The 22,576-nt window shown below is 45.1% G+C and overlaps 1 protein-coding gene across 4 annotated transcripts in view; it reads left to right on the top strand.

Moving 5' to 3' along the window:
- Positions 1-22,576, top strand: part of LOC124805084 (glycine receptor subunit alpha-3) — a 603,880-nt gene that overhangs the window by 451,705 nt on the left and 129,599 nt on the right. For 3 of the 4 annotated variants that reach the window (XM_047265520.1, XM_047265521.1, XM_047265519.1), the window contains exon 7: positions 3,469-3,612. The exons of the other annotated variant lie outside the window; for it this stretch is intronic. In XM_047265520.1, coding sequence (XP_047121476.1) covers positions 3,469-3,612 — 144 coding nt within the window. The remainder of the gene's footprint in view (positions 1-3,468; positions 3,613-22,576) is intronic. 4 annotated transcript variants of the gene reach the window in all.

The raw sequence follows: 22,576 nt of genomic DNA on the forward strand, positions 1-22,576 counted from the left end.
TACAGAGCAACAAGAATTTTAAACGAAACACGGCTTGAGGCCTAATCTTAAAGTTGTTATGAAGTTCGGCTGAAGGCCGAAAACATAAAAGATAAAACAAACAAAAACATAAAACAAACAATATTAATACACGGCTGAAGGCCTGGCAAAGTACCTGCGACCAAATAAAATGACAGTCACAAACAACAAACAGTGGTGCTCAGAAGTGTTCCAAGGGTTGGCCAGGGGAGGAAACTCCAATCACAGTTTAGGTGAGACAGACAGCCAAGCGTAACACTAAACAATCGCGTTGCAGCACGACCTACAGACGGCTGACAACCAACCAACCGCCTAATCAATTCCGTTTCACCCGACCAGCTAAGACGAAGATCGCAGCAGGATTTTGTCTTAATAATTGGCGTATAAAACACAGTCAAGGCACAATAAACACTCAGTGAGAAAAGGAGAACAACACCAAGCTGTCAAACTACATGCCGTGCTGGACAGCATAAACACGGCAAGGAAAACACACTGGTACCAAAGTACGGTAACGACCAGGGCAGGTAACCAGAACGTCAACGGCCACAAGGCAGAAGATAGCCCTGGTGCACTTTACTAATAAATTATAATCATTTCGAAGGTTAAACACCATATAGGGAGATGGGTGCAAAATTTTGCCGACTCCAACACACCATCACGTTGCCGCTTGCAGGGACAGCCCAGGATGTAACAATTAGTAATCAACGAAGACATGTCACAATGGTTGAGCTTTGATGACAGGTTCACTGATAACTCAACTCCAGTATGCAGGTGCGGTGCGCGACGAACTTAGCAGTTCTCGCAGCTAGTGCCACACAACTCCAACAGTGTGTGCACGCCGCCAGTGACTCCGGCCTGATCACACGCCGCAGAGACTTCCGCTGCTCCACCGCAACCGACCAACTGCCCACACCCAGAAACAGTCAAAAGATCAAACACACATCGGCCGATGAGACGACCGACTGAACGACCAACCAACGCTCGTTCCCGCTCCAGTCTCCTTCAGTCGGACAGTCCATGTGTGTCGCCAGCGGTCAGCAAGTACTGGCTGTCCGCACCTCACTGGGGCCCCGTTCCCGACGCTACTTCGTCCGCGACTGCTGCTCCATCCCCGACTGCTACTCCGTGCCCGACCAACTGCCACACACACCATGGCACGGAAATATAACTGCCACACCAAAGAAATTACAGCAGTACCAGTATCTATAAACGCTGCTGCTGCCACTGACGGAGGCAAGTGAGCAACTCGTTCACATAGTAACTGAGGGAGGAATAAGACGCCACTCGATGGTGACAAAATTCCCAAACGAAAAACGGCATTAACGCGAGCCGACAACGGCTCACACATAGTTCCGTAAATCTACCAAGTACTTGTTGAACCCATCATGCAGAACAATTGCTGTATTTCATCCCAAAAATAGACCAACATGCTGTTAAGCAGCTCATCATAATGCTTTTGCTCATCAATGGATAATGGCATCAAGGATCTAAAACTGCCACCAAGCTGAACACACACTCATATTCAGAAAAAAAAAGAAAACCTTGGAAAACTGACCGTTGATACTTGATGGTCGGAGAGAGAACATTTTGGTTACAGGTAGTCAGCAAAAACCAGTTATAGATGTTGGTCACTATTGTATCATGTATACGGATGGTGTTAACCCCCTTCAGCATCAGCTAAGGTCTGAAGATGGTGCACTGAAACTGGTAGCCATACAATAAATGACATCATAAGAACAGCTGTAGGTGTTTCAGTTTCTTACATAAATGAATGGCCGAAGTCCCCCAGACCTCCAGTCACAAGGATGGACGTACAAAAACTAGAGGAAGAAAGTTCATACTCACAGAGCATGTACACTACTTTGTTTTGCAGAAATGATTAGCATTTGAACCATTTTGGCCTGAGGGTTCAAGGTCAACATCAATATCGCGTCGCAACACCACCTGTTGGTAAAATGTGCCCATGGGTCTCGTTATGGCTATAAACCGAAGGTAATCGATCAGTGTGGCTCGAGCAGATATGCAGGATGCCTCGCAGACGTACGTGCGAACCATACCATCAAATCATTGAGTTTCAAAGAGGGCGCATTATTGGTCTGAGAGAGTATGATGCATCCGTCCTAGAAATTGCTGCTCTTGTGGGACGAAGGGTTTTGGCAGTGCAACGGAAGGGCGTAAAACACGACGAGATCAGTCAGTTCGCACCACCCAGCCCTCCCCGAGAAGATTGACACCTCATCCGAATAGCATTGCAGGACAGCCACCCAGCCCTCCCCGAGAAGATTGACACCTCATCCGAATAGCATTGCAGGACAGATCTGCGTCCTCCTCTGCTACAGCGCTACAGTGGAACAGCGTAACACAACGTACAATATCAGGGATGACAGTCGGTCACCTCCTATTATGGCCTTGGTTACGTGAGTGTCGTCCACTTCTCCACCTATCTTAAACGAATGTGCAGAAACATGTTAGACGGCAATGGTGACTGGACGTCACTGGGGAGAGGAATGGCATCAGATAGTGTTTTCGGACGAATCCAGGTTCTGCTTGTTTGAAAATGATGGCCGCAGTTTGGTTCGCCGCAGACAAGGGGAGTGGCATCACAGTGACTGCATTTGCACAAGACATACGGCACCAGCTGAAGGTCTTATGGTGTGGACTGCCATTGGGTACAACCACAAATCATAGCTGGTGCGTGTCCAGGGCACTGTGACCAGCGTAACATCCGTGAATGACGTCCTGCGTCCAGTAGCCGTACCCTTTTTGCACGACACCCAAGGTGCCATTTTTCAGCAAGACAATGCACGGTTACATGTTACTGCACGAACACGTGCCTTCTTGGTGTCACGGGATGTTAGGCGTTTGCCCTTGTCAACCATGTTACCAGATCAATAGATTTGTCTCCAGTCGACAATTTGTGGGATATGGTGAAACGATGGGTACAGCAATCTCAGACCCAATGCCAACCATCACAGAAAAACTTTGGAACCAAGTGAACGCAGCATGTATGGCTATGCTACAGGACGCCATTTCGCCTTATACACGTCGAGGCCATCACGCATGGAACAACTTATCAGTGCCCATAGTGGATCCCGTCCGACTACAGGACGCATGCTTAACCGAGGTGACATACGTCTTCAGGACATACTAATGTACATGTCCTGTGAGTACGAACTTCCTATTAGTAGTCTTTCAAGGTGTTCTGTTTTTATGAACATGAGTGTATTTTAGTTACACTGTGGGCTCGTACAGCTCTCTTACATGTCGGACTTCAACGAGCTGCCCTTCCATGCTACGATGATCTATGATCGACACCAGTTGTAAATGAAAACGTTGTCATTCTTGAGAGAGTAAATGTTGAATGGCCTTGGTCCCGCCAGTGTGCTGTTAACTGACTATGAGTGTTCCCGTATGCCGGCCAGTGACAACTCGTGGCCTGTGTTGCTGCAGTCTCGTACAACATGCAGAAGCTGCGACTACGGTGGGCGGACGCGGACCCCATCATGCTCAACCCCGAGCTGAAGCTGCTGCAGTACAACGTGGGCCAGCCGCTGCAGATCGAGGAGACTGACGGATACGTGCCCGAGAGGGAAGGTGAGTCTGCACGCCGCCAGCTTGGCTACACTCTCACTTCCTTAGCCGAACCTTCCTAACCAGTTAGAAACATATACCACACACATCAAAAAAAGTTTTGCATCACCCCGGTTCCCAGAACTCTTGAAGATAGTCATTTACTGTGGATATTGTATCACAGAAACAGTCCTTTTGACTGTTCAGAAATATCACTAAGCCAGCCCAGAGGTGCAAACAACCATGCATCACCAGCGCCTATTAGACGGACGGGGTACGACAGCCGATCAGTTCCAATCATTCCACCAGGAAGGAGGTACACGGTTCGTGTTGTCTGTGGCTCAACCATGCCTAGACCGTCAATACCGCGGTTCGATCACGATCGCATTGTTACTTTGTGCCAGGAAGGGCTCTCAACAAGGGAAGTGTCCAGGAGTCTATGAGTAAACCAAAGCGATGTTGTTCAGATATGGAGGAGATACAGAGAGTCAGGAACTGTAGATGACATGCCTCGCTCATGCACCCAAGTGTTACTACAGCAATGGATGACCGCTACCTACGAATTATGGCTCGCAGGAACCTTGACAGCTACGCCACCATGTTGAATAATGCTTTTCGTGCAGCCACAGGACGTCGTGTGACGACTCAAACTGTGCGCAACAGGCTGCATGATGCTCAACTTCACTCACGACGTCCATGGCGAGGTCCGTGTGTGCAACCACGACACCAAGCAGCGCGGTACAGATGGGCCCAACAACATGCCGAATGGACTCCTCAGGATTGGCATCACGTTCTCTTTGCCGATGAGAGTCGCATATGCCTTCAACCAGACAGTCGTCGGCGACGTGTTTGGAGGCAACCCGGTAAGGGTGAACCCCTTAGACAGACTGTCCAGCGAGTGCAGCAAGGTGGAGGTTCCCTGCTGTTTTGAGGTGGCATTATGTGGGGCCGACATACGCCGCTGGTAGTCATGGAAGACACTGTAACGGCTGTACAATACGTGAATGCCGTCCTCCGACCGATAATGCAACCATATCGGCAGCATATTGGCGAGGCATTCGTCGTCCTCATGGACGACAATTAGCACCCCCGTCGTGCACATCTTGTGAATGGCTTCCTTCAGGATGATAACATCGCTCGGCTGGAGTGGCCAGCATGTTCTCCAGACATGAACCCTATCGCACATGCCTGGGATAGATTGAAAAGGGCTGTTTATGGACGTCGTGACCCACCAACCATTCTGAGCGATCGACGCCGAATCGCCGTTGAGGAGTGGGACAATCTGGACCAACAGAGCCTTGATGAACTTGTGGATAGTATGCCACGACGAATATAGACATCCGTCAAGAGGACGTGCTACTAGGTATTAGAGGTACCAGTGTGTAGAGCTATCTGCACCACCACCTCTGAAGGTCTCGCTGTGTGGTGGTACAACATGCAATGTGTGGTTTTGATGAGCAATAAAAAGGGCGGAAATTTTCTGTACAGGTGCCAGAACTCTCGGAACCGAGGTGCAAAACTTTTTTTGATGTGTGTATATTGCGTCTCATATTCGAGTCTTTGACTTGGGTACGCGAAACTACCTAGAGAACCGCTCACAACAGATAGCATGAAACTAGATAAAGCATTATTCCGCATTACCTTGAGCCAGACGTAGATAAGAGAATACGAAAACACCAAAGACACAACATATTGCTATGATAGATATCGCTTAGGAAAACCGTTGACATTCAGACTAGCTTACAGTCATCTCAGAGTGGATAAACACAGCTCCGATCCTGCGTGGCTTTCAAGGGAATTCTGTACCATTCTTAATGAAAAATAGTGGTATGTTCAGATAACGATGATGGAGGAGGGTACCCATTACGCACCCTTCTCTCCAAAGTAGACAACAAAGGCTCAGTAATATTGAGATCTGGTGATTGTGGTGACCAGGGAAGATGCAACAGTTCACTCTCGTGCTCACAAAACCAGTCCTTGACGATACGAGCTGTGTAGACAGCGGCCCTGTCCTCTTGGAACACAATATCACCATTGCCTAACATTGTACCATGGAATGGACTTGATCAGCCAAAATTGCCACAGATTCCTTGGCAGTAGCTATGGGGCCCATGGAACACCACAAAACGGCTGTCCAAATCATCATCGAGCCCCCATCATATTTCACTCTTGGGACGAAAACTCGTCCAGAAGTTGCAAATAGTGTGAAACAACGCTCATCCAACCAAATGACAGTCTTACATTCATGCATAGTCCATGTTTTATGGCTGTGGCACCACGTTTTCCTGTTACAGGCATTTGCATCTCTGGTGAGTGGTTTTGGAATTCCAGCTCGATATGTTGTTCCCTCCTTATGGGGCTCCCTTCGTGTTGTTTTGGTGCTGTGAGTTTTGCAGCTGTCATCCTCTTAGCTGGCCGGTGTGGCCGTGCGGTTCTAGGCGCTTCAGTCTGGAACCGCGTGACCGCTACGGTCGCAGGTTCGAATCGTGCCTCGGGCATGGATGTGTGTGATGTCCTTAGGTTAGTTAGGTTTAAGTGATTCTAACAAGGGAACCTCCCCATCGCACCCCCCTCAGATTTAGTTATAAGTTGGCACAGTGGATAGGCCTTGAAAAACTGAACACAGATCAATCGAGAAAACAGGAAGAAGTTGAGTGGAACTATGAAAAAATAAGCAAAATATGCAAACTGAGTAGTCCATGCGAAGATAGGCAACATCAAGGATATTCTGAGTTCAGGATCGTCGTGGTCCCGTGGTTCAAGTCCTCCCTCATGTGAAAATTTTAATTTCTTTATTTTCGCAAAGTTATGATCTGTCCATTCGTTCATTGACGTCTCTGTTCACTGTAATAAGTTTAGTGTCTGCGTTTTGCGACCGCAACGCAAAACCGCGCGATTAGTAGACGAAAGGACGTGCCTCTCCAATGGGAACCGAAAACATTTGATCGCAAGGTCATAGGTCAACCGATTCCTCCACAGGAAAACACGTCTGATATATTCTATACGACACTGGTGACGGCATGTGCGTCACATGACAGGAATATGTTGTCGACCCACCTAACTTGTACACTTGGCGAATGTGATAATTACTCCCAAAAAAGAGATGAAAACATAAGATTTTGTCACATAAACTGTAACAAATGAATCCAACAGTTTCACAGTCGCACACTTTTCCCTGTGCTCTGTCAAAACATATGTTTCTAACGTTTTCAAATTTTTCCATGTGTAGACCGTCAAATCCTGCATATGTCCAAGCAAATCTGAACATGTCCTGGAATTTTGGAGAGCGAAGTTGATTATGTGTGAGTGTCTGAACTTTGATAATTGACTGAAAATAAAAATTAAACTCTTCGCTCGTAGAAAGACTTGAACCAAGGACCTCTCGTTCCGCAGGTGCTCACGCTAACCACGGGACCACAGCGCTCCTGAGTTCAGCCTGCCCTTGATGTTGTCCATCTTGCGCATGGACTACTCAGTTTGCATATTTTGCTTATTTTTTCATAGTTCCACACAACTTCTTCCTGTTTTCTCGATTGATCTGTGTTCAGTTTTTCAAGGCCTATCCACTGTGCCAACTTATAACTAAATCTGAGGGGGGGGGGGGGGTGCGATGGGGAGGTTCCCTTGTAAGTTATAGGGGACTGATGACCTTGGATGTTAAGTCCCATAGTGCTCAGAGCCATTTGAACCATTTTTTTGTCATCCTCTTAATTTTCGTCACAAGCCTCTTCAGTGACCATCCGTCACGGTCATTCAACATAAACTTCCATCCACGTTGTGATTTAGCGAATGATGTTTTGCAGCTTTCCCTGTATCTGCATCTGCATCTACATCATACCCCGCAAGCCACGTAATGTAATGTATCGCGAATACATAGAAAGAAGGATCCTTTATTGTATGATTATATGATAGCGGAACAAACACGGGTAGCAGATACCTCTGTAAAATTTCTGGAAGTATGTGTACGGAACGATTTGAAGTGGAATGATCATATAAAATTAATTGTTGGTAAGGCGGGTGCCAGGTTGAGATTCATTGGAGAGTACTTAGAAAATGTAGTTCATCAACAAAGGAGGTGGCTTGCAAAACACTCGTTCGACCTATACTTGAGTATTGCTCATCAGTGTGGGATCCGTACCAGGTCGGGTTGACAGAGGAGACAGAGAGGATCAAAAGAAGAGCGGCGCGTTTCGTCACAGGGTTATTTGGTAAGCGTGATAGCGTTACGGAGATGTTTAGCAAACTCAAGTGGCAGACTCTGCAAGAGAGGCGCTCTGCATCGCGGTGTAGCTTGCTGTCTAGGTTTCGAGAGGGTGCGTTTCTGGATGGGGTACCGAATATATTGCTTCCCTCTACTTATACCTACCGAGGAGATCACGAACGCAAAATTAGAGAGATTCGAGCGCACACGAAGGCTTTGCGGCAGTCGTTCTTCCCGCGAATCATACGTGACTGGAACAGGAAAGGGAGGTAATGACAGTGGCACGTAAAGTGCTCTCCGCCACACACCGTTGGGTGGCTTGCGGAGTATAAATGCAGATGTAGATGTTGTGTGGTAGAGGATATTTCTTGTAACACTAACTGTGCCCTCCAACCCTGTTCCACTTGCGTATAGAGTGGAATGATTGTCGGTATGCCTCTGTATTGGCTTTACTTTCTCGAATTTTCTCCTCGTGGTCATTACGCGATACCTATGTGGGCAGAAAGTAGTACGTCGTCTGACTCTTTCCGGAAAGTGCTCTCTCGAAATTACAATAGTATGTCTCTCCGTGACGTACAATGCTTTTCTTGTAGCATCTGCCAATGCAGTTTGTTGAGTACCTCCGTAGCGCTCTCCCGCTGGCTAAACGATCCCGTGACAAAACCTGCCGCTTCGTTGGATCTTCTCTACCTCCTCTATCAGTCCTGCCTGGTAGGGACCCCAGACAGATGAATAATACTCAAGAATCGGTCGAACAAGCACCTTATGACCCACTTCCTTCGTGGATGAGTTAAATTTCCTCAAGATTCTTCCTATGAATCTGAGTCTGACATCTGCTTTTCCCACTATTTGTTTTATGTGGTCATTCAACGTAAGGTCGCTCTGGATAGTTACTCATAGATGTTTTACGGTTTGTCATCAATAGTATAGCAGTAGGATTTCTTCTCCTATGTATGCGCAATATGTTACATTTATGTACGTTCAGGGCCAGCTGCCAGAGCCTGTGCCATTCATCGATTCTCTGGAGGTCATTCTGCAAATCGTTACTATCTTCTGGCGTTGCTATTTTGTTATAGATAACCGTATCATCTGCGAATACCCTTAAAGAGCAACTGACGCTTTCTACTAGATCATATATATGATCTAGTAGAAAGTTATATATATATAGTGTGAAACAACGCTCATCCAACCATATATATATATATATATATATATATATATATATATATATATATATATATGGTTGGATGAGCGTTGTTTCACACTATACATATATATATACTTTCTACTAGATCATATATATACATGATCTAGTAGAAAGTATATGTATAGTGTGAAACAACGCTCATCCAACCATATATATATCGTAAACAGTAACGGTCCTATCACACTTCCCTATACTACTCCGGAAATAACCTTTACATCCGTCGATTTTGTTTCGTTAAGACCGACTTCTGTCTGCAAGACAGTCTTGAATCCAGTCTCAGATCTGCTCCGGTACTAGATAAGCTCGCATTTGCTTCAGTAAACGGCAGTGCGTGCTGGTGTCAAATCCCTTCCTGAAGTCACGGCACATGGAAACAACGGCACTGTGAATTTCGTGGAGGAACAGAGCGAGCTGTTTCGCAGGATCTGTGTTTGCGGAATCGATGTTGCTTTTTATAGAGAAGATTTTCATTCGCCAAAAACGTCGTAATTCTTGAGCAAGAAACATGTTCCATAATTCTTCAACGGACCGACGTCAACGACGTAGGTGTATAACTGTGTACATCTGACCTACGGCCCTTCTTAAAAACGGAAATGACCTGCGCTTTCTTCCAGTCGCTAGTTACCCATCGTTGCTCAAGTGATTTACTATAAATTATTGCTGGACGGGGAGCGAGTTCTTTCACATAATCTTTGTAGAATCTTATAGGTATCTCATCTGGTCATGACGCCTTTCCAGTACTAAGTGATTGTAATTATTTTTCTACTCCGCGATCATTTATCTTAATATCTTCCCCAATTCGATGTTTGTGTGACGCCTGAAAGGAGGGACCGTGTTACGATCTTCAGCGGTGAAACAGTATTTCGGCCTTCTCTCTGTTATCTTCCATTTCGGTGCCAGTAGGGTTACTGTGTGAAAGAATACATGATCTTTATCCACTTACTGATTTTACATACGATCAAAATCTCTTAGGATTTTTACTCAGATCGGTTGACAAAGTTTTACTTTCAAAGTCATTGAACGGTTCTCTCTTTGCCCTGCTTACGCTCATTTTCGCTTCGTTCAGCTTTTGTTTTCCAACTAGGTTTTTACTTCTCTTGAATCTGGGATGAAGTGCTCCATGTTTATGTAGTAGTTTTCTAACACGGCTATTAGACCATACCACGCGGAGTGGCCGCGTTGTTTGAGGCGCCATGTCACGGATTGCACGGCCCACCCGCCAGAGGTTCGAGTCCTCCCTCGGGCATGGGTGTGTGTGTTGTTCTTGGCATAAGATAGTTTAAGTAGTGTGTAAGTCTAGGGATCGATGACGTCAGCAGATTGGTCCCTTAGGAATTCACACACACACACACACACACACACACACACACACATAAATCCCCTCTGGAATTTGTATCCTGTCACTCTTGCTAAGCAAAAATATCTTCCTACCCTTTATTAACATTCTTTGTAAGACCGGTTGTCATAGATGCCATCACACCCTTACGACACCTTCCACTACTTTAACTGATTCGATAATTCAGGTCTGTTTGTTGCCAGGAGATCTAATACATTACTCTCATGATTGGTTCTCTAACTATCTGCCCAAGGTAATTTTCGGACAAGGCATATAGAACAATGTCACACGAATCCCTGTCTCTGGCACCAGTTTTGAGAGCATGGCGCTTCCGATCTATACCTGGCACGCTGAAGTCACCTCCTATTACAACATCATGATCAGGAAAATTGTTATCGATATTCTGTTAAGTTCTGTTCAAAATGGTTCAAATGGCTCTGAGCACTATGGGACTTAACTTCTGAGGTCATCAGTCCCCTAGAACTTAGAACTACTTAAACCTAACTAACCTATGGACATCACACACATCCATGCCCGAGGCAGGATTCGAACCTGCGACCGTAGCGGTTGCGCGGTTCCAGACTGCAGCACCTAGAACCGCTCGGCCATCGTGGTCGGTTTAAGTTCTGTCTGAAGCGCTCTACCACTACAGCTCCTGAACCGGGTGCTCTATAAAATCATCCGATTACGATTCTTGACCGATCTTTGATACTTCATCCAGATTAATTCGCAATCGGAATCAGTAATAACCTCGCTAGGTTTTATCGAATTCTGTACTGCAATAAACACGCCGCCACCATTAGCGACTACCCTATCCTTACGATAAACATTCCGATCTGATCTTAGGATTTGGTTTTCATTAACGTCCGGTTTCAACAACTTTCTTGCCTAATACTATCTGTACATTATAACATTCAGTAAGCGAAACTAATTCTTGAATCTTTACTTGGTTGCTCCTACAGTTTCCTAAAATCTCTGATCGAACATTCCCTGAGGACATTGTGGTTAATTTATCAGGCAAATAGTCTGTGATCCCAAGGGAGGATCCCTCTAACCTAAAAAAAGCACCTTTGCACGCCACACTTACTCCGCTATCCTAGTAGCCGCTTCCTGCGTGTAGTGCACGCCTGACCTATTAAGGGGAACCCTGCAATTCTGCATCCGATAGCGGAGGTCGCGAAACTCGCATCCGATGCCTCCGCAGAGTCGTCCGAGCCTCTGGTTTAGACCTTCTACTCTGCTCCAAACAAGAGGATCGCAATCAATCCTGAGTACAATGCTACAAATAGACAGCTTAGCCTACCTACACCCTGCCTGCGATGCTAGTTGCCTTCACCAGATGAGCCATCCGTCGAAAGGAGCCGAGGATACCCTTAAAACCCTAGCGGTAGGCATAATTCGTGCTGACATGTGCCACTACATGCAGCCGGTTGCACCTAGTGCGCTCGATAGCCGCCGGCAGGGCCTCCTCCACATCGTGGACGAGACCCCCTCGGCAAACAAACCGCACACTGGCATTCTTCCTCGCCTTCCCTGCTATTTCTCTGAGGGGCTCCATCACCCGCCTAACATTGGAGCTTCCAATGACAAGCACACACACCCTGTGCACTTGCCCGAACTGGGCAGGAAAACGGGCCGCTGGCCCAGCAGGAGAGGCATCCCGCGCTGGCCCAGAGATACGATCAACAGTAGGGAGCACCTCGTACCTGTTGGAGGCGTAGGGAGCGAGCTGAGCCAGCCGTGCGATCTTCTCCCTCTGTCGCCTTCAACCCAGTGGCGCGCGAACTCACCACTGTCTGACAGACTGGTCAGATGTTGCGTATCAGAAGTTGCAGCTACACCAGGGCCACCTGGGGATCCTGACGACGCCAAAGGTTTTGCAGGTCTCGTCACCAACGCCCCGAAGTAGCTGCAGCTTTGAGTGTTAGCCGGAAGCACGTCAACGGTAGCCAATGCAGCTTCCGGGTGTTTCTCCAAGTGTCCGCTCGCAACAAACACAGTCCCTAGCCATATAGTAGTGTGTGAAAAACAGATATTAAATCTCAAACGGTAGTAGTGAGTCTGCAATGTACGCGAAATATAACGAGTTTCGGCTGGGGCACACATTTTCAGCTGTCCCCATCGAGGTATATCAACACCTGTCGGCAGCTGAGAGTTTCAGTTAACTGTCATTTATTCTAGAGAAGCTGCACGGTCATCAATGGTATCTGTTCTTTCGAGAACAGTTACTATCTTCATATATAGTTAAATGGCTACCCGACCATTGACCATCGTCTGTGCGAATGCGCACAGGTTGCCCGAACTCTTACGGGAATCGTCACCTTAATGTGTGCGAGTGATGAGTGGATGGGCAAATATGTATTAGGAACATTACGTATGTAGATTGTGGACAGTTGGGAATGTGGGTCTCACGGGAAGCGTGCAAGGGATAAGTGCCTGCAGTCGCGTTATTCATCTGTGTCCTCGGTGGCTCAGATGGATAGAGCATCTGCCATGTAAGCAGGAGATCCCGGGTTCGAGTCCCAGTCAGGGCACACATTTTCAGCTGTCCCCATCAAGGTATATCAACAACACCTGTCAGCAGCTGAGAGTTCCAATTAATTATCATAACGAGAAGAATAAAGAAACGCTAAAAATTGCTCTGGGAATTTCTCACTATACCCTGAGACGGTAAGCTCTTAAAGAGAAACAAATTTCTCTACTGGAGGGTATGTATCTATACTTACCTGTTACTAGAAACTCTGCCGCGACGGTTGGCGGGGCTCTCCCCGTCGGAGGTTCGAGTCCTCCCTTGGGCATGGGTATGCGTGTTTTTCTTAGAATAAGTCAGTTTACGTTAGATTAAATAGTGTGTAAGCCCGGGACCGATTACCTCAGCAGTTTGGTCCCATAGAACGTACTACAAATTAAAAAAAAAATTAGTAGGAACTCTGCTTACCCAAGATTTACTGCACGAGATAAGTATGTAAATTAGAATGCACTGATCTAAATTATACGCTGTGCACCAGCACGAGATTTAAACTTAGTGGCGTGACGTAGATGTTCTGGCGGTGGGAAAATTACTCTAGGAAGCCGCCTCACACAACGACTTATGCGAAAACAGAAACTCACAGTAATTTGCTAACCACTCTTCTGCACAGTAAAATACGCAGGTACGGTTCACTCCTTTGCATAAGCACGTGAAAAAAAAGACAGGAACTAAATTACCATGTATCAGACAACTGCTGCTGCTGCTGGAGCGACCACTCGGCTCGGCGTCTGCCGGTAGCCGGTATAAATCATTGATACGGTGCCTCTCGAAACACCAAACACTTCGGGTACCTCGGTTTCACAAGCGCCCACCATACGAGCACGAACAATATGCCCACGTTCGAATACACTTAGTTCTGATATAGCGGACAGATGGGATATCCATTTTTGTCGGTATTCTTCAACCTTAATTTGTACAGAAACCAGATGGCAGTTATAAGAGTCGAGGGACATGAAAGGGAAGCAGTGGTTGGGAAGGGAGTAAGACAGGATTGTAGCCTCTCCCCGATGTTGTTCAATCTGTATCTTGAGCAAGCAGTAAAGGAAACAAAAGAAAAATTCGGAGTAGGTATTAAAATTCATGGGGAAGAAATAAAAACTTTGAGGTTGGCCGATGACATTGTAATTCTGTCAGAGACAGCAAAGGACTTGGAAGAGCAGTTGAATGGAATGGACAGTATCTTGAAAGGAGGATATAAGATGAACATCAACAAAAGCAAAACAAGGATAATGGAATGTAGTCGGATTAAGTCGGGTGATGCTGAGGGAATTAGATTAGGAAATGAGGCACTTAAAGTAGTAAAGGAGTTTTGCTATTTGGGGAGCAAAATAACTGATGATGGTCGAAGTAGAGAGGATATAAAATGTAGGCTGGCAATGGCAAGGAAAGCGTTTCTGAAGAAGAGAAATTTGTTAACATCGAGTATAGATTTAAGTGTCAGGAAGTCGTTTCTGAAAGTATTCGTATGGAGTGTAGCCATGTATGGAAGTGAAACATGGACGATAAATAGTTTGGACAAGAAGAGAATAGAAGCTTTCGAAATGTGGTGCTACAGAAGAATGCTGAAGATTAGATGGGTAGATCACATAACTAATGAGGAAGTATTGAATAGGATTGGGGAGAAGAGAAGTTTGTGGCACAACTTGACCAGAAGAAGGGATCGGTTGGTAGGACATGTTCTGAGGCATCAAGGGATCACCAATTTAGTATTGGAGGGCAGCGTGGAGGGTAAAAATCGTAGAGTGAGACCAAGAGATGAATACACTAAGCAGATTCAGAAGGATGTAGGTTGCAGTAGGTACTGGGAGATGAAAAAGCTTGCACAGGATAGAGTAGCATGGAGAGCTGCATCAAACCAGTCTCAGGACTGAAGACCACAACAACAACAATTTTTATATCGAAAATAATTAATTCCTCCCTGATATCTGTATTTCTACCTTGGTGTACCCTACTATGTACCTGAGGAATTTCATTTCATTGGCTTGTAATATTATTTTACCTTTCTTTTTCATTACCCAGGATTCACATCCATGTAGTAATGTTGGTACTAACATAAGTTTATAAAATTTTAGATATGTTTCTGTTCTTACTTTGCGTTAAAGGGCTCTTCTGATAGTGCCATTTAAGTATTAAAATTTTGTCCTTTTGATCTATGTCTCCCCTGTACGACAGCATGATTCCTAGAAATTTGAATCTGTCTACTTACTCTATAATTATTTTTGTTCTTACTGGATTTTTCCACAGAAAGCCATGGCTTTTGTTTTTTGTATAGATATTGATGTGTTATATGTCTGGCATGTTTGGCATAGTTCGTAGGCAGCTCTCTGCAGTCCATCTTCATTATTCGAAATTAACACTTGGTCATCTGAGAATAACAAAGTCATAATGTAATCTTGTTGGTTGATGTTGTGTGTATAGCTCTTCAGTTTCATTCTCCATTGCCGAATAATGTCGACATTGTATATATTAAAAAGCTGTGGAGAGAGGCTGCAACCTTGTCGAAATCCTAAATTAATAACCTTTGTTGTTTCTTCATCATCCCCAGTTGTTTGGATTCTTGTATTTGCATAGAGCTTTTGAACTTCGTGTACAATGTGGATTGGTATACCTCTTCTTATTAAAATTTCCCACAAGAGCTATATCTTTACTTTATCAAAGGTCTATACATTTCACTCATTTTATTTTATCCTTACCTTCGGTACCTTTATAATTTCAGAAGTAGTCGAAACACTATTGTCAAAAGTTTCGTCTAAATCGTAAATCTGCTTTTCCTGAGCCTCTGTTCTAAGATAAATCGTAGGGGCATCACCGCCTCGCTTGTTCCTTCATTTGTCCGGAGTACAAATCACCTTTCTCGGGGTTGGCTTCAACCATATTTCCATTCGCCTGTACACAATTCGTGTCAATAGTTTGCAACAATGACCTATTAAACTAATGGTGCGATAGTACGAGGGGCGTTCAGTAAGTGATGCAGCACACGTTCTTCTCAAATCAGATTGTTTTTATTCAGGATTCCGATACACCATATTATTTCCCGTTCTTTCAGCTACACAAACCTGTTTTCCAACATACTCTCCGTTCAATGCAAGTGCCTTAAACCACCTTACTGGGAGGGACTGCCTGCCTGCAAGCTATCACTCTACTGATCGATGTCGGAGCCAGCGTCTTCCTGCATCAGTAACATCCACATCATACACGTGCTGATTCCCACTGAGTGCATCCTTCATTGGGACAACAGATGGAAGTCCTAAGGTGCAAGATCCGGGCTGCAGGGTGGATGAGACAAAACAGTAGAACGAAATTTTGTGAACCCCTCCCGTCTTCACACAAGTCTATGCTCCCGAGAGGGGCTCACAGAACTTCATTGCGTTGTCATGGATAAGGAGAAGGTCGTTTGCATTTTTGTGACATACACTATGTGATCAAAAGTATGCGGACATTCCCCAAAAACATAAGTTTCTCATATTAGGTGCATTGTGTTGCCACCTACTTCCACGTACTCCATATCAGTGACCTCCGTGGTCACTACAAATCGCGAGAGAGCAGAATCGGCCGCTCCGCGGGACTCACGGAGTTCGAACGTGGTAAGGTGATTGGGTGTCACTTGTGTCATACGTCTGTATGCGAGATTTCCACATTCACAAACATCCCTAGGTCCACTGTTTTCGATGTGATAGTGAAATGGAAACGTGAAGGGACACGTACAGCACAAAAGCGTACAGGCCGACCCCGTCCGTTGACTAACAGAGACCGCCGACAGTTGAAGAGGGTCGTAATGTGTAATAGGCAGACATCTATCCAGACCATCACACAGGAATTCTAAACCGCATCAGGATCCACTGCATGTACTATGACAGTTAGGCGGGAGGTGAGGAAACTTGGATTTCATGGTCCAGCGGCCGCTCATAGGCCACATATCACGCCGGTAAATGCCAAACGACGCCTCGCTTGGTGTAAGGAGCGTAAACGTTGGATGATTGAACAGTGGAAAAACGTTGTGTGGAGAGACGAAACACGGTACACAATGTGGCGATCAGATGGCAGGGTGTAGGTACTGCGAATGCCCGGTGAACGTCATCTGCCAGCGTGTGTAGTGCCAACAATAAAATTTGGAGGCGGTGGTGTTATGGTGTGGTCGTGTTTTCATAGAGGGGACTTGCACCCGTCGTTTTTCATGGCACTATCACAGTACAGGCCGAAATGGATATTTTAAGCACCTTCTTGCTTCCCACTGTTGAAGAGCATTTCGGGGATGGCGATTGCATCTTTCAACACGATCGAGCACCTGTTCAAAATGCACGACCTGTGGCGGAGTGGTTACACGACAATAATATCCCTGTAATGGACTGGCGTGCACAGAGTCCTGACCTGAATCCTATAGAACACCTTTGGGATGTTTTGGAACGCCGGGTTCGTGCCAGGCCTCACCGACCGACATCGATACCTCTCCTCAGTGCAGCACTCCGTGAAGAATGGGTCGCCATTCCCAAAGAAACCCTCCAGCACCTGATTGAACGTATGCCTGCGAAAGTGGAAGGGTCATCTAGGCTAAAGATGGGCCAACACTATATTAAATTCCAGCATTACCGTTGGAGGACGCCACGAACTTGTAAGTCATTTTCAGCGTGGTGTCCGGATACTTTTGATCACATAGCGTAGAACACGCCGAAGTCGTTTCTTCAGTTTCCTGAGGGTAGCACAATGCACGTCCGAGTTGGTCATTGGACTCATGAGGGAGACATCAAACAGAATAATCCCTTTAGAGTCCCAAAAGACCGTCGGCATGACTTTGTCGATTGAGGGTGCGGCTTTGAACTTTTTCTTGGGAGGAGAGTTGATGAGGCGCCACTCCACAGATTGCTGTTTTGTTTCCGGTTCGAAACGATGAGCCCATGTTTCCATCGCCAATGACGATATTCGACAAAAATTTCTCACGATCAGGCTCTTAACGGGCTGGCAAATTCTCACAGATGGTCCTTCGTTGCTCGTTATGGTCTTCTGTTAAGCGGCGAGGAACCCTGCGGGTGCACACTTTTGAGTACCCCGAACTGGTGCAAAGCGTATCAGCACTATCAACAGAGAAGTCCAGTTGTGCAGCGAGGAATGCTCCGTCGACCATCTCAAATGAGTGTGTTCACATGTTCCAGTATTTCACGAGTCACAGTTGTGTGGGCACGAGGGAGGTCAGATAGGCTTGCCGCGCGGGGTAGCCGATCGGTCTCAGGCGTCTTATCACCGTCCGCGCGGCTGCCCCACCGTCGGAGGTTCGAGTCCTCCCTCGAGCATGAGTGTGTGTGTTGTCCTTAGCGTAAGTTAGTCTAAGTTAGATTAAGTAGTGCGTAAGCATAGGGACCGATGACCTTAGCAGTTTGGTCCCATAAGACCTTACCACAAATTTCCAAATTTTTTTTCAGATAGGTTTGGGCGACATTGTTGCGATGATGACAGACGCCTCGCCCAACGACTCACCGTGCCTTTGATCACTGACTGTAGACATTCTGCAAACGCCTTTGAATGTCTGCGACGCTCTGGCTTTCCGCCAAATGTAACTCAGTGTCAGCTCTCTGCTTGGAATGCACCTCCGTTACAAGAGCCATTTTGAAGGCTGCGAACAGTGCCGCCACCACTCGGGATTTCATGAAACCATAGTGTATCTGAGGACTGACTGAGTACATCGAAAAAGCTGAAAGAAAGGCAGCACGTTTTGTATTATTGCGAAATATGGGAGAGAGTGTCACAGAAATGATACAGGATTTGGTATGGACATCATTAAAAGAAATGCGATTTTCGTTGCGACGGAATCTTCTCACGAAATTCCAATCACCACCTTTGTCCTGCTAATGCAAAAATATTTTGTTGACACTGACCTACATAGGGAGGAACGATCACCACGATAAAATAAGAGAAATAAGAGCTCGTACGGAAAGATATAGGTGTTCATTCTTCCCGCGCGCAATACGAGATTGGAATAATACAGAATTGTGAAGGTGGTTCGACGAACCCTCTGCCACGGAGTTAAATCTGATTTTCAGAGTATCCATGTAGATGTAGATGTAGATGTAGATGGCTAAAGCAGAAATATTCCACAATGCCCCACAACGAGTTCTGCATTTTTTCAACCGAAACTCACCGAGGAAAAATGTGTTGCATTACTTGTCGATAGGCCTTCGTATTACACCTGCCAACAAGTGCCTTCTCTGGAAGAAGGCTCTTAAGGATATCTAATTCATTCACCAAGAAGTGAATTACAGAACACTTGTGAGACCAATTCTTGCGTAATGCTCACCTATCTGAGATTTGTACCATGTTGTATGAACAGAATAAGTATGGAAGAAGGAACGAACAGTGGAGTGTTTCGTCACGGGATCGATTTGTAGGTGCGGCAGCGTTTCGTAGATGCCCAGCAAACTCAGATCATAGACGCTTCGAGAGAGGCGTTCTGTACGCTCCAAGAAGACCGAGAGGGGTAGCTCAGTGCTTAGCATACTGAACTCGCATTCGGGAGGACGATGGTTCAAATACACATTCGACCATCCTGATTTAGGTTTTCCGTTATTTCCCTAAGTTCGCTTATGGCACATGCCGGGATAGCTTCTTCGAAAAGTGGGGTATCCTCCCCGAGCGGCAATTTCAGGGGGTGCCAAATTCATATTCTTGAAGGAAAAAAATCTTGTTTCGTAAAGCGCCTAGCATTCAGCGTACGATGGTCTATTGATTATTCATATGATTTTGAAACGCATCCCACTTTGTTTTTGTACATTTTTGAACACATTCTAAACTGATTTCCGAACGAATCATTAGTTGATTTTTGAATGCGTGCATAGTGTGTGTGATGTATCTACCTGGGGAATAAACTTTCCAGCAGACAAAAGGGAACGGGGCTGTACGAGCTGAGCCGAAAAAACCCGAATGGGTGAATGCTGATGACTGTTTATGAGATTGATTGGGTGTGCCAATGATCGGCGTTGTAATAATTATTAGCGAAATCCCTAGTTTAAGACTGTTGTTATTGTTGTTGTTGTGGTCTTCAGTCCTGAGACTGGTTTGATGCAGCTCTCCATGCTACTCTATCCTGTGCAAGTTGCTTCATCTCCCAGTACCTACTGCAGCCTACATCCTTCTGAATCTGCTTAGTGTATTCATCTCTTGGTCTCCCTCTACGTTTTTTACCCTCCACGCTGCCCTCCAATACTAAATTGGTGATCCCTCGATGTCTCAGAACATGTCCTACCAACCGATCCCTTCTTCTAGTCAGGTTCTGCCACAAGCTCCTCTTCTCCCCAATTCTAATCAATACCTCCTCATTAGTTATGTGATCTACCCATCTAATCTTCAGCATTCTTCTGTAGCACCACATTTCGAAAGCTTCTATTCTCTTCTTGTCTAAACTATTTATCGTCCACGTTTCACTTCCATACATGGCTACACTCCATACAAATACTTTCAGAAACGACTTCCTGACATTTAAATCTATACTTGATGTTACCAATTTCTTCTTCTTCAGAAACGATTTCCTTGCCATTGCCAGTCTACATTTTATATCCTCTCTACTTCGACCATCATCAGTTATTTTGCTCCCCAAATAGCAAAACTCCTTTACTACTTTAAGTGTCTCATTTCCTAATCTAATTCCCTTAGCATCACCTGACTTAATTCGGCTACATTCCATTATCCTCGTTTTGCTTTTGTTGATGTTCATCTTATACCCTCCTTTCAAAACACTGTCTATTCCGTTCAACTGCTCTTCCCAGTCCTTTGCTGTCTCTGACAGAATTACAATGTCATCGGCGAACCTCGATTTTTTATTTCTTCTCCATGGATTATAATACCTACTCCTAACTTTTCTTTTGTTTCCTTTATTGCTTGCTCAATATACAGATTGAATAACATCGAGGATAGGCTACAACCCTGTCTCACTTCCTTCCCAACCACTCCTTCCCTCTCATACCCCTCGACTCTTATAACTGCCATCTAGTTTCTGAACAAATTGTAAATAGACTTTCGCTCCCGGTATTTTACCGCTGACACCTTCAGAATTTGAAAGAGAGTATTCCAATCAACATTGTCAAAAGCTTTCTCTAAGTCTACAAATGATAGAAACGTAACTCACGTGTTCCAACATTTCTACGGAATCCAAACTGATCTTCGCCGAGGTCCGCTTCTACCAGTTTTTCCATTCGTCTGTAAAGAATTCGCGTTAGTATTTTGCAACTGTGACTTATTAAACTGATAGTTCGGTAATTTTCACATCTGTCAACACCTGCTTTCTTTGGGATTGGAATTATTATATTCTTCTTGAAGTCTGAGGGTATTTCCCCTGTCTCATACATCTTGCTCACCAGATGGTAGAGTTTTCTCAGGACTGGCTCTCCCAAGGCTGTCAGTAATGTTGTCTACTCCGGGGGCCTTGTTTCGACTCAGGTCTTTCAGTGCTCTGTCAAACTCTTCACGCAGTATCATATCTCCCATTTCATCTTCATCTACATCCTCTTCCATTTCCATAATCTTGTACTCAAGTACATCGCCCTTGTATAGACCCTCTATACACTCCTTCGACCTTTCTGCTTTCCCTTCTTTTCTTAGAACTGGGTTCCCATCAAAGCTCTTGATATTCATGCAAGTGGTTCTCCTTTCTCTAAAGGTCACTTTAATTTTCCTGTAGGCAGTATCTATCTTACCCCTAGTGAGATAAGCCTCTACATCCTTACATTTGTTCTAGCCATCCCTGCTTAGCCATTTTGCACTTCCTGTCGACTCATTTTTGAGACGTTTGTATTCCTTTTTGCCTGCTTCATTTACTGCATTTTTACATTTTCTTCTTTGGTCAATTAAATTCAATATATCTTCTGTTACCCAAGGATTTCAACTAGCCATCATCTTTTTACCTATGTGATCCGCTGCTGCTTTCACTACTTCATCCCTCAAAGCTACCCATTCTTCTTCTACTGTATTTTTTTCCCCATTCTTGTCAATTGTTCCCTTATGCTCTCCCTGAAACTCTGTACAACCTCTGGTTTAGTCAGTTTATCCAGGTCCCATCTCCTTAAATTCCCACCTTTTTGCAGTTTCTTCAGTTTTAATCTACAGTTCATAAGCAGTAGATTGTTGTCAGAATCCAGATCTGCCCCTGGAAATGTCTTACAATTTAAAACCTGGTTCCTAAATCTCTGTCTTACCATTATATAATCTATCTGATACCTTTTAGTATCTCCATGGTTCTTCCACGTATACAACCTTCTTTTATGATTCTTAAACCAAGTGTTAGGTATGATTAAGATATGCTCTGCGCAAAATTCTACTAGGCGGCTTCCTCTTTCATTTTTTAGCCCCAATCCATATTCACCAACTATGTTTCCTTCTCTCCCTTTTCCTACTGACGAATTCCAGTCACCCATGACTATTAAATTTTCGTCTGCCTTCACTACCTGAATAATTTCTTTTATTTCATCATACATTTCATCAATTTCTTCGTCATCTGCAGAGCTAGTTGGCATATAAACTTGTACTACTGTAGTAGACGTGGGCTTCGTGTCTATCTTGGCCACAATAATGCGTTCACTGTGTAGTTTGTAGTAGCCTACCCGTACTCCTATTTTTTTATTCATTATTAAACCTACTCCTGCATTACCCCTATTTGATTTTGTATTTATAACCCTGTATTCACCTGGCCAAAAGTCTTGTTCCTCCTGCCACCGAACTTTACTAATTCCCACT

Source organism: Schistocerca piceifrons, chromosome 7 (genome assembly GCF_021461385.2).
Source record: "Schistocerca piceifrons isolate TAMUIC-IGC-003096 chromosome 7, iqSchPice1.1, whole genome shotgun sequence".
NCBI classification, from domain to species: Eukaryota; Metazoa; Arthropoda; class Insecta; order Orthoptera; family Acrididae; genus Schistocerca; species Schistocerca piceifrons.